At 38.9% G+C, this 13,575-nt stretch overlaps 1 protein-coding gene and 1 long non-coding RNA gene across 5 annotated transcripts in view; one reads left to right on the forward strand and one right to left on the reverse strand.

Moving 5' to 3' along the window:
• The window catches only part of EDNRA (endothelin receptor type A), a 62,815-nt gene that overhangs the window by 28,494 nt on the left and 20,746 nt on the right, over window positions 1-13,575 (forward strand). For 2 of the 3 annotated variants that reach the window (XM_027117125.1, XM_027117124.1), the window contains exon 3: window positions 6,116-6,243. In XM_027117125.1, coding sequence (XP_026972926.1) covers window positions 6,116-6,243 — 128 coding nt within the window. Of the gene's footprint in view, window positions 1-6,115; window positions 6,244-6,722; window positions 6,860-13,575 lie in introns of all 3 variants that reach the window. The other variant, XR_003435009.1, reaches the window with a different exon arrangement.
• Window positions 1-13,575, reverse strand: part of LOC113626070 (uncharacterized) — a 119,844-nt gene that overhangs the window by 23,703 nt on the left and 82,566 nt on the right. For both annotated transcript variants that reach the window (XR_003435012.1, XR_003435011.1), the window contains exon 3: window positions 6,095-6,267. This is a non-coding gene — a long non-coding RNA (uncharacterized LOC113626070). The remainder of the gene's footprint in view (window positions 1-6,094; window positions 6,268-13,575) is intronic.

Here is a 13,575-nt window from a genome sequence, read left to right on the forward strand (position 1 = left end):
AAGGGAAGGAGAAGAAGCCCTCATCCTCACCGGATGGGCTAGAAAGAAAATTAGCACAAAGAAAAATGCACCGCTGGTTCTACTTATCGCATTATGAAGATGCCATGACAATAACAAAGATAATATCCAAGTAATGGCATTAGCATCTGGAATGGATAAAAAGAGGGGGTAAATTCATTTATATTATCCTTTTCTTCATGGTCATGAATAATTGGTACATTTCAGTTTATAATTACAAACTATAGCAGTTCAAAATAACTAACGTCTGTGCAGTGTACGCTCAGCTTGTGGATTCTCTCGTAAGCATTGTCCCATTTGAGCCTCCCAGCTGGTCATCATACCGTTGTGGCAGGTATGAGAGCCACCCCATTTAACAAATACAGGAATGAGACATAACAATGGGTAAGTGGCTTACCCCAGGTCACTGCTGCTAACAGATAAATCTTGTATTGGAACCTAAGTCTTACGAAATGACAATCTAAGTTGATTTTAAGGAAAGAACAGCCTTATTTCATAATGCCAAGCTGGTGAGGCCTGGGACATTGGGCCTGGGACATGAGAGTCGTGCACACCAGTTAGGGCACCTGCCTTTCTGTACTGATGGCTTTAGGCACTATCGGCACGAGAGGCATGCAAACTACGCGGCCCCAAGCCATTATGATTGTTTAGTTATGTCTGTATTATATTCTATTTTCTGCTCATCCTGCACTAGCTGGCTGTCAACTCGCCATCATTTTTTTACTGATCATGGCATCTCTAGAGCAGAGGTTCTCAAAGCAGAGGTTGGTGGACTAGCAGCATCCACATCACCTGGGAACTCATTAGAAGTGCAAAGCCACGGGCTTCCCTGGTGGCGCAGTGGTTAAGACTCTGCCTGCAGATGCAGGGGACACGGGTTCAAGCCCTGGTCCGGGAAGATCCCACATGCCGCGGAGCCACTAAGCCCGTGTGCCACAACTACTGGGCCTGCCCTCTGGAACCCACGAGGCACAACTACTGAGCCCGCGAACAACAACTACTGAAGCCCGCATGCCTAGAGCCAGTGCTCCGCAACAAGAAAAGACACCGCGATGAGAAGCCTGCGCACTGCAACGAAGAGTAGCCGCCGCGTGTAGCAGTGAAGACCCAACGCAGTCAAAGAAAAAAAAAAAACAAGTGCAAAGTCTCAGGCCCCACCTCAGACCTACTGAATCAGGAACTCGGTGGGGCGGGGGCGGGGGCGGGGGCGGGGGGCGCGGAGCAGTGTGGTTTAATAGGCCCCCCAGATGATGCTGAACCTGCTGAAGCTCGAAAACAAGTGTGCTAAAGCAGTGATTCTCAACCTTGGCTGTACACTGGAATCACCTGGAAGCTTTAAAAACTTCTGGGCTTGTGTCCCAACTCCAGAGATCCTGATTTAATTGGCCTAGGACAGGTTTTTTGTTGTTGTTGTTTTGGGGGTTTTTTGCGGTACGCGGGCCTCTCACTGTTGTGCCCTCTCCCGTTGCGGAGCACAGGCTCCGGACGCTCAGGCTCAGTGGCCATGGCTTACGGGCCCAGCCGCTCCGTGGCACGTGAGATCTTCCCGGTCCGGGGCACGAACCCGTGTCCCCTGCATCGGCAGGTGGACTGTCAACCACTGCTCCACCAGGGAAGCCCTAGGACAGGGTTTTAACCTCAGCGCTACTGACATTTTGGGCTAGATAACTGTTCATTAGAGGGCCTGGCCTGTGCATTGCAAGATATTTAACAGCATCCCTGGCCTCTACCTACCAGATGTTAGTAGCCTCCCAACAATTTGTAATAACGAAAAATGTCTCCAGACGTTGCCAAATGTTCCCTGGGAGACAAAGCACCCCACAATGAAGAGCAGTCATCTAGGGGCATGGCCTGGGCATCGGTATTTTTAAAAGCTCCCTCAATCATTCTAATGTACAGCCAAGGCTGAGAACCATTACTCAGGCGGGTTCGTATTAATGAGTAGCTTTGGATGTGCAATGCACAAATAACAGAACCATTTAAAAGACAATAAAAATGGGTGTAAAGTAAAAACAAATCAACCTGCGGGGAAGACTCAGACCGTCCACCCGTAAGTCAAGGACGTGAACTTCAGGGCATACGTTTCACAGCAACCATTTGGCGCCTTACATTTTTGCTTACTTTCTGGTGGTCAGGTATGTTCCAGAAAGCTGACATAAGCAGGTACGTTGTACATACCATCAATAAAAGATCACAACTAAGTAGAAATTGCTTTATACCAAATATAGTAGTGGCCGGACATCCTGCTTTTGAATCTAGTCATTCTAAAAACAGGGTGCCTATTGGTGGATCATGTGGTACAAGTCCTTAGGTAAATCTGTTTCGACAGGTTAAAAAACGCAGCCTATCAATTTTATGTTGATTTTTCCACAATCCGAATCAGCCACACAAATACAGAATTTCTCCATTCATTTGTGCCATTTAGTAGTGCTTTTGTTTTCAGTTGGAGATCAGGACTTTAATTATGTTTCAGCTGCAGAAAAGTCCCCTCAGAAAAGTCCTAAAGCAAAATCCATGCTCGGCAGATGACCCTCTGCTGCCTAGGTGGCCCTGGGCTGTTCCTCTGTGGTCCACTTGAGAACCCGATTGGACCATAGGATGGGCGTCATCTTCAGGTGCCTGCTCTGTGGCTCTTATCAAGCTGGACGGTCTCAGCACAAAGGGAGGGCTCTCCAAGCAAAGTGTTTGGCAGCCCCACTTTACCGTGGACTTTTCAACAGAACTGTATTCTCCCACCTCCTCCAACAACTAGTTGAACAGTGCATTGTTTGTTTCAACATAAAGAGTGGAAATACTACTTTCAGATACTTTTAAATGACTTTTAAATAGAAAGTAAATTATAAGATGAATGTGTTTTCTGTGGAAAATTGGTGCTATCGAATTTCAAAATGTGAAAATATTTCCCTGAATTAGTGAGTTGAAATCATTAATTTGTTCAACACCTACTACATACGAGGTACTGTGTGATGCCCTTGGCAGTTATAAATATGAGGGTTACATAAAAGCACAGATCCTCTCATGGCAAAAATAAGCTATGACTGCTCCGAGGTGCCAGATTTACCCTTGAACCAATCCGACTTGTTAGTTTGTCAGAATGGTTTGGTTTTTCTTTCATTGAATTGATATTAGCTTGTTAACAATAATGAAATCAACTGGTTCTTCTACCATGGTCTCTTTATGCTAAGCAGTTCTTTATCTTTTCCTATCCTAGTCTAAGTGGTTTTCCTCAACGTGCTTTTAAAAAATCAAAACATTTTAATTAGGCAATAGAACTGCTTCCCAGAAGTCTGCTCTAGGAAACAAAATCATAAAAGACTGCTGGAAGGTATTATTTCCATAATGTTCTGACTTTAAAAAAAAAAAAAACAGGATTTATGTACATAGGGAGTTTTCCGGAAGAAAACACAATTTATAATTAACAGTGGTTGCCTTTGGGCAGGGAATTAAGGGGTCTTGAATAGAAGGGAGACTTAACTTTTCATTATACAAGTTTTTATACAGCTTAACTTTTACCATTTTAAATATTGTATTTTCCATTTTAAACGCTAGTAAATAACAGAAAGGATACATTTCCCATAGTCCTTCATAAGCTCCAAAATGCCTCTTCTAAATAAGAGAAAAATAGGTGAGCTATACTCTATGTCTCTTTGATGTCTTCCTTTTGTATATGTTTTCTTGCTAAGACAGAGTGGGCTGAAAGGAGTCTTTGAATCTAAGATTACTCCAATACTGGTTCCATTAAAGAGGTTAACAAGCAGGTCTTACTTGAGATTGGGTAGTTAAGCAGGGCCTCTTTGAGGAAGCCAGCTTTAACCAGAAAGAGAAGTTGCCTGCAGGTAGGGCCCTAATTTCCTGCTGGCAGCATGCGAACAGTTACTATCCATATATCCCTTGAGAATGAAGTGGATATCCGTCAGGGATGTCTACACTGTGATTGTACCTAAAATTTTTTTCCAATGATTTCTTTCATTCTCCTTTGTCAGTAATTCCCAGGAAGAATCAATGCTGGCAAAGAAAAAAAAAAAAAAAAAAAAGAACAACAAAAATAACCAAACACCTATTTGTGTCCAAGAAAGACAATTCTGTGATCTATTTGGTGCTCACCAACTCCATGATATCTTTCTCTTGGGTGCTTCCTTTATACCTAATCCTAATTAAAAGTTTAAGCAAGCATGAAAAAAAAAATATTTCAATTGAGATTGGAAGGGCCTGAAACAATACATGCTCTGTTGTGGGTTCTCCCAGATCATTTTTCTTAGCACTTGTTACTTAGACCTGCACAGGATTTCAGAGTCTCCCCTGTTAAGCCAGAAACATCCTTTTCTTTTCCCTCATTGTTGGATGTGTGAATTGGGAAATCCATCCACGTAGATTTCAGGATTGTCTGTCTCTGGGAATGAACCAACCATAACAATTCAACTGTTCCAAAACTTATAACAATCCTTACCCATTTTAATTACATCTCTCTAGTCTTTAGTGGAGAATTACAGTTCTGGGACAAAATACTAAACTCCCACTGTGTAAAAAGTAATTTTCAGGTTTTCTTTTTAGGGGGTGATTCATCTCAGAAATAATGTTTTATGTGTTTACTTGCATCAGGCATTCATAACTAGCAATCAGCAATGGTATAATTATTTTTTAGCTTCGTGAGAACTGTCAGAGTTTAGGGCAGTATTTCTGTGAAGAGCCTACTGCTTGTCTTTGGACAAAGGTATTTATGGAAATTCTGAGAAGACACCAACCAAGACCAGTTAGAGTGAGAGGAAGAAGAGACCAGCAGTAGGGCTGGATTGAAGGAAAAGGTCTTTTAGAAAACTACTCAGAAGAAGGGAAATATGTTTGAAAACCTAAAAGAGAGAACATCAGAAATTAAATCAAACAGGATCTTAGCCATAAAAAATAGAATTATAGATAGCCCTATGTTACTAAACTCACAAAATGCATTAGTTCTGATTTTGTATTTCTCGGGTAATAGTTTCCTATCCTCTTTCCATGGACTCATATGAATGACCACGCCAACCATGAAATTAAACCTACTCTTTTAGAAATGGTAGAACGAAATTGGAAGGTCAACTTAGAGTTACTATGGCGATAGGTACTCTGCAAAAAAAGGAAGTTTGTCAAGTGAGTACAGTGCTATCTCCTATTGAGTGGAGTACGTTTAAATTCTGAGTCACTAAGCAAACATAAGAAAGGACATCAATACCATTTTTACTCGCGAAAAGGCATCATAGATATTCAGCAGAGGCTTCCTCCTTTTAGGTAGCTGAGCTATTATTTAAGGCCATGCTTCTAGTACGATACCTAATTAGATATCTCTAATTAGATATCAGCAATTCACAGAGGATTTATGTTCCTGCTACTCACCACAGCCACTAGAGGGTCATCACCCTCTCCCTGGAGCAAAAATTTCAAATTGTCAACATGGAAGATTAGATGTCCCTGCGAATGCTACAAACGGGTCACAGTAACCACATTTTCTTGTATGATAGAGGAAAATCTGAGCCTAAATAAAGATAGGCCACTGGTGTCACACCTGCTGAAGCAGGGCAGCACGTTAAGCATGGAGGAAAAGGTGAGTTTCAAGTGGCTTTAGCTGTTAACCAGCTGGCAAGGCCAGTGCATTCTAAACCACTTCACTTTCCCAGTATTCTCCAGAACATCTTATTCAGAGCTTTGGCCGCTGGTCAGGAGATAATATAATCTCCCAATGCCACTAGCTGAAAATGATTCATTTCACTCATGATTTAGTAAGACTTGATCAGAGATGACTGCCTGCTTCTGAGTTAAGCCGTCATCCAAACCCCCAAATTTTGCTCCTCTTTGAAAATCAGGCGGCACGACTACTTCCTATAAGATCCAAGTCTCATCTCTTGTTATGATATTTATCACTCTCCACATTGTTCAGGATTTAAAAAATTGCTGAGGCTTTAAAATATGGGAAAAAAATGATGATCATAGTCTATTGCTACCACACTAACTGAAAAGCATAGTGAACGATACAATTTAGAAGTTTGGAAGCCTAATTAGAAATATAAGTGTCCGCGTAGCCTATGCTGGCTCTGCCATTTCTTACCATGCTCTTTCCTTTTTTCAGCTGCTGGCTGGGCGCTGGCCTTTTGATCACAATGACTTTGGCGTATTTCTCTGCAAGTTGTTCCCCTTTTTGCAGAAGTCCTCAGTGGGGATCACCGTCCTCAATCTCTGCGCTCTCAGCGTTGACAGGTAACGTGGTTCTTTCCCTTTACTCTGCTGTTGGGTTGAGAAAAGCAGTTTTGTCAGAAAGAAGAGAACTCGAGGAGCCTTGAGAATTGGTGTTCAAGACAGTTGTTCATTAGTTCCCAGCAATGAAAATACTAGCGATCTTGCTCTACTGTTTAGAATTGCTTTCCACAGTTGTTGATTACCAGCCATCTTTGGTTCAGGCAACTTGTACCGAGAGCATTTCACCAACTATATCCATTTGACATCCTTATGGCAACGAAGGAAAAAGGAACATGTTAGATGGAATGAATGTTGGAAAAGGAAATTCTAGGACATCCACATTCTGTATTTTCAATGGTAGATTTCTCATTAGAAAAAAGAAGATACTGTTCAATTGTGTTTCTAATGCTTGATTAGTTGAACTGAGTGGTGAGTACTCAGAATTATGTTCTAATCTATGCTTTTCTGAATACCTGAAATGCTTCCTAATTTTTAAAAAGAGGACAACAGAAGCACCCCTTGATCCAACTCTGAAAAAAACCATCAAGTATCTCAGAGTCTTTCCAGAATTCTTCTCAAACATGGATGTCAAGGCGTCAAGAAAGAAGTCCTTCTGAATTCCATGAACTTCTAGAAGGTATTTTCTATACCTTCTAATTTTCATAGCAGGAATTATAAAAAATGAAGTTAGGAACTCTATAACACGTTTTGTGGTGCTTTTTTATATTGAAAATAATCCTTTGCAAATGCTGTTTAATGTCTTATTTAGGTGGTTTACCTACAATTTAGAAGAGGTTTTCATTTTTCCTTTCACACGCTGACAATCACTTTATCAGAGCACCTAAGTCCCATCATAAAAGAAATAAAAGTCCCACTTTCTTAAAGAACATTTTAGTGTTTACAGATATTCATTATTTATCATTAACAATTAATTTTCAGGACCAAAAGTGTTATTGTTAAAACATAAAAATACTCATTCCATTGGTAGTAGAAAATTATAGTGGTATCCTTGTTATAAATTTATGGTTATAATAATTGTGAAACACTAAACAAAATGTTTAGTAGTGTTATTAAAAATAAATTTATTGCTGAAATTAAAACAAAAAAATTCCATTAGTAGTTTAAATTGCAGTAATGCTATTGACAAAAATGCTACCACTGCAGTGGTAAACACAAAGATCAGAAATAATTTCATCACCTATTAGTAGGATTCACAGTGATTCCCAGGAAAACCTGAGGTCTACATAGGTTTCTTCTGCATCATATCAGATGTTAAGGGCTGCTGCATAAAAATATTTACATACAATAGATGGCCACTGTATCACTTTCACTTGACATAATAGATTATGCTACTTGTGACCATGTCCTAAAAAATTGAGCAAGCATTTATAATCTGGACTTTATTCACTAATGAATTCTCATTCTGTTGTTCCCACTCCTAGCACCCCAATAATATCATTTCGTCTTGTAACTAAAGTATTGTATGATCTAAAAATTAAAGTCATTAAATTATATCTATTACATTACTAATACATGAAAAATTTTTCCTACCTGTATTTATCAAGTTGTATATTTAGAGATGGAGCTAGGTATTTTCATTATGATATCCAATTAAAATTTTAAATTATAATATAACTCTAAAACCCATATGGGGAAAAGAAATAAGAAAATGATCATGACAATTTTTAAAAGAATTACGTTTCCTATACACATATTCTTCCTATATGATATTCTTAAATGTTATAAAGCTACAGTTTTAAAACAATGTGGTACACACACATAAACACATTGACAAATCAATGGGAAAAACAGAAACAGGTGTCAGAGTGTACAAGAACATATTATAGGCTGAAATCACTTTAATGGGGAAAGGAAAGATTTATCAATAAACAGTGCTATGTACCATCTGGGGGAAAAAACATGTTAAAGTCTTATTTTGTACTATATATCAGTAATAATATTTATAATTATTATCATTTATTGAGTATTAGTATGTACCAGGCCCTGTTAAAAATACTTTCCAGAAATTATTTTATTTAATCCTTATAACAACACCTGTGATGGTGCTATAATTATCCCCATTTTACAGATGAGGAAGCCGAGGTCAAAAGGGCTTAATCAAGCCCAATTGGCTACTAAGTTTTGGAGCCATAATCAAAAGTAGTATGTGTTCTTAACCACTATGCACAAGCATGCAAAAACTCAAACCATAGAGCAATAGAAGAAAATAAACCAATATCTTTTTGATCTCTAGAAAAGGAAGACATTTTGAACCTAAAGTGGATGGTAGAAAATCTGAATAAAACTATAAATGCATTTCAGGACATAAAATTTTAAAACATGAATATCAAACATTCATAAAATTAAAAAACAAATAAATAAAGCAATAATCCAGGGAAAATATTTGCAGCAAAACTACATGTTAATATTCTTGGTATTTAAAGAAGCCATACAAATAGTAATTAAAATCTTACTACTTCCATATAAAAAGGGCATGAGTATAAAAATCATCAAAGAAGAAACTAAAATGACTAACATATGAATCATGTTCATATTATCAAAGAAATTCTCATTAAAAAGCATGTTTCTCAAAATCTGGCAGTAGTAGGGAATTGAACAGCCCTTCCAGAAACTAAAGTCCTACAAACGTTTTTGCCTTCTGACCCTGTAATTACAATTTTCACGATCAATTCTATGGAAATGATCCAAAATTTGAACAAAGAAGTCAGGTACAAAGATGTTCCTTACAACAGCAGTCCCCAACCTTTTTGGTACCGGGGACCGGTTTCATGGAAGACAACTTTTCCATGGACTGAGGCGGCGGGGGGCGGGGGGGGGGGCGGATTTGGTTTTGGGATGATTCAAGTGCATTACATTTATTGTGCATTTTATTTCTATTATTATTACATTATAATATATAATGAAATAATTATACAACTCACCATAATGCAGAATCAGTGGAAGCCCTGGGCTTGTTTTCACTTGCCACTCACTGATAGGGTTTTGATATGAGTCTGCAAGCAATTGATTTATTATGGTCTCTGTGCAGTCAAACCTCTCTGCTAATGATAATCTGTATTTGCAGCTGCTCCCCAGCGCTAGCATCACCCCCTCAGCTCCACCTCAGATCATCAGGCATTAGATCCTCATAAGGAGTGTGCAACCTAGATCCCTCACATGCGCAGCTCACAGTAGGTTCCTATGAGAATCTAATGCCACCGCTGACCTGACAGGAGGCGGAGCTCAGGCAGTAATACGAGCGATGGGGAGCGGCTGTAAATACAGATGAAGCTTTTCTCGCTCACCCGCCATTCACCTCCTGCTGTGCAGCCCTCTTCCTAACTGGCCACGGGCTGGTACCCATCCATGGCCCAGGGGTTGTGAACCCATGCTTTACAAGATCATTTAAAGAAAAAGTTGAAAGCAGCCTTGTATTAGGGAAATGGATAGGGATGTTAAATGCAATTTATATGTATAAGTATATGAATATAAAATTCCTTGAAAGGAATATGATAAATATTAGTATTAGTTATGTCAAGGGATAGAGTAACAGATGTAACATTCTTCTGCAAGCAGAAAAAAACTTATCAAAGTTTATTTTATTTTCTGTGACCCATTTTCCTTATTTACTTCATGCTATTCCCTACATTTTATTTTTCTCATCTGCCCAGCTCATTCCTATGACCTTTATTTTAAATTAACACTGATTTCCTATGACTGGGTAGCTCTAAAACGCAAGCATATGTAGGCCTGTGTGTGTGTGGAGAAATACAGGTACATGCCCAGCTCAGAGTTACTTCCATGCCTACTCTTGCCTTTACAAAAGCACCATCAAATTTGGGAAAACAGCATTTTATTTAAAAAATTAAACTTTGTCCCAAAGTTTAGGTAAAAATAGGATGATAACGAGTTTTAGGAAAGGGCCACTCAGTGTTCTAAGAAAACTGCACCTCCGAGGAAACATCTAACCAAACCCAGACAAGAACAGCCCATGACAAACAAGAATGAAAAACAGGAGAAGGAAGACAAGGAAGATGCTTGGCTCCTATAAATAGTAAAACCTTTTTTAAGGCAGCTGGGTATAATCTTCTGAGAAGAGAGGCATTGATGAAAAGAGAGGCCAAGGAGAGGAAAGAATTTGCTTGGTTTGATAAGAAATATAGGCAACTTTTCATCCCTGCAATATATTTTCTTGTTACAAAAATTAGAGTGTATGCTCTGAGTAGTGTTATGTGCCATGGTATAGTGGTCCCTTTTGTAGTTCGTATGAATCTATTTAATAAATTTTTTTCTTGATTAAAAAATACTTTAGGGCACTTATTCCTCAGTGATATACTGTATCATGAATTATCCCTAGATTGAGAAGCATAATTCATAATATAGTTCAACAGAGAGACTTGGCAAGAAGGGTATGAGGTACAGACATGAAGAATCAGGCCTGGCTGCTGTTCTTTAGGAGTTTCCATGGATGTGAAGACAATGACCTGGGAACCAGGGAGAAAGAAGTGCACAGGGAAGTGTTCAGTTGGATTCCCCAGCCAGCTAAATCATCAACATCTTCCATTCCTTCTCTAGCTCACCTTGTTCTGCTGCCTCTTTCTCCCTTGGGGGAACCTCAGAGGATGATCTTCCTGAGCTTCAATGTCCCCAGTATAAACCCTACCTTTAGGCAGGGAGAAGGGGGTGGTGGGAGATGATGGGATGGGGAAATGGAGGGATTAGGTCATAGATTCCTGTTTCTGGTGTAGGAATACCTCACCCACACCATGTCCTCCCCTACCTCATGCATGGAGAAAAATTAACTCAGTGTTCAATCACAAGCTGTCAGTTATGTAGCACATGAAATGTTCTTGGTTTGAAAAAAGAAAGAAAGAAAAAAGAATGTCAAGCATTTGTTTCATTAAGACTTAACCTCAGTTTTAGATCAACGAGAAGAACTGTTTTAAAAATCCACTTTCGCAAAAATCTGCCTGAATCCAGGAGGTTTTTTCTGGGTAATCAACTCACCGTCCTTTGTTCCCTGGGTCCTTTCTTTATTATTTTTACATTTCATTTGGTACTGACTCTCAACTTTGGGACCGGTATGTAGGGAATCTATTTTGACATTTCTATTTCAAAAGCTTTCACACTAGAGAATGAATCATTCACACTTGACTTCTGAAGATAAGATACAATTTGCTTTCAATCTTGATTCGGTTGCATTATATTCTTCTAAAAATAAGAAAATGCCTTTATTTAAAAAAACAAAAACAAAGCACGGAGTAAAAAGAGGGAAATTGGAACCTGTTATGAATCAATTTGCAACTTGGGAATCGCTGCTTTCATTCTATGAGCTGAATCAAATTACGGCCCAGGAAGAGTTCCCGTGATTTTTTTGGTTTTGTTTTTTAAATATGATGATTATGTCTCATTTCAGAGTTGTTGTTTTTGAGGGAGAATAATGAACATAACTATTCATCCAAGTTTTATACAATTTCTCCATTACTTCATTGATTGCTCAGTGAATACTAATACTTTAGGACCAAAGAAAAAGTCTAGCTTCCTTACTCCAGGCTTTTAATCTGAATAAGGTAAACAAGACAGAGAAAGCGCATCCCTTGTACCAGAACAGATGACTTCCCATTGTTCATTTCAACTATGGACTTGTCTTATTAAAGCTTTTCACTAAGTCTTCCTCAAATCTATTATTTATTTTTATTTCACATCATTAGTTACTTAAGAATAAGATAAAACAGGAATTTCAGAAAAAGACTGGGGAAATTTAGAAACAAATTTTGACCTCGATCCAAGCTTTAGCAGTGAAATAGTTTTGTCTAATGCTAAAGCAGTATACTTCTAAAATGAATGAATTTTTCCCAACAAAACATGAATAACCAGCCATTACCAATAGTGCAAATAGGTATTCTTACCCGCCATAAGTGACAAGCTTTACAAGTTACTCTGAGTTTGTTTCAGGGGGAAGAAAAGAAGCGGCAGGGATTGGGAAGAGGAATTCAATGCTATTCCTTGTAAGGTTAACAGTCATGTTTAAAGCAGAAAATGATGGGGGTCAGACCAGTAAAAAAGGTCTGGGTACAGTTCCAGATTGTACTTAAAAGTTGCCTAGGGAAAGAGGCTGTAAAAAAGATATAACTCTTTTAACAACTACTCCAGATGATGTGTAATTAGATACCTGGGAAAGTTGTAAGGATCCATTACGAACACACTTTGATTTGCCTCAAACTCAAAGCCAGTTCTTCATCCCTCATTTCAAGTAATTGCTTAGTGGTCTCTATGATCTTCTCAAAGGTTTATCCTAACCCAAGAAAGCATGGAAGTGATTTTCTAAAAAACTTCATTTTTACTTAGACTCGGGCTTGGTTTCTCCTTATTCTCCTGGTGCTATGATTTTCCTTTCACGCTGGGTGTAGGGCAACTTGGGATCTCATTTGGGGGTCTGTTCCCTGTCGCACACAGTTATTCGTTCTTTTATCTTATTTCTATTGTCAAGATCAGGTGACTGGTTAATCTTGCTACCTCATTTTTCTTTGATAACAAACTACCCCCAAACTTAGTGGTTTAGAACAACCACCATTTACTTATTATCTGACCATGTTGTGGGTCAGGGATTTGGGCGGTTCTTCCGCTCCTTGTTACTTCGACTGCGGTCTCACGGTGGATTTCAGCTGGCCACTGAGCTTGCTTCATGGGTCCAAGACTCACATGACTGGCCCCTTGGCAAGAACAGCTGGACACCTGAGCTCAGCGGAGCCCATCTCCCTCTCCATGAAGTCCAGGGCTGTCCAACACCCCTCCAGCGGGCTCAGGGCTCCAGGGTGGAACCTGCTGCTCCATTCAGAGGCCAGGCATGAAACTGACAAAGCATCGTTCCAGCTGTGCCCAGCTGGTCAAAGGAGCCACAGGCCAGCCCAGATGAAGGACCCAACTGAAGAAATGTCCAAATATCTGCAGCTATCTTTCTTTTTTATTATTATTAATTTTTCTTTTTTTTTTGTTGAAGTATAGTTGATTTATAATGTTGTGTTAGTTTCTGGTGTAGAGCAAGGTGATTCAGTTATACATATATAAATATATATTCGTTTTCAGATTCTTTTCCATTATAGGTTATTACAAAATATTGAATATAGTTCCCTGTGCTATACAGTAGGACCTTGTTGTTTATATACTTTATGTATAGTAGTTTGTATCTGCTAATCCCAAACTCCTAAATTATCCCCTCCCCCCCCTTTCCCCTTTGATAACCATAAATATGTTTTCTATGTCTGTGAGTCTGTCTCTGTTTTGTAAATAAATTCATTTGTATCATTTTTTTTAGATTCCACATATAAATGATATCATATGATATTTGTCTTT

The sequence above is a fragment of the Aethalodelphis obliquidens genome, unplaced genomic scaffold, assembly GCF_003676395.1.
Source record: "Aethalodelphis obliquidens isolate GAN/ISIS:26980383/991018 unplaced genomic scaffold, ASM367639v1 scaffold17, whole genome shotgun sequence".
NCBI lineage: Eukaryota > Metazoa > Chordata > Mammalia > Artiodactyla > Delphinidae > Aethalodelphis > Aethalodelphis obliquidens.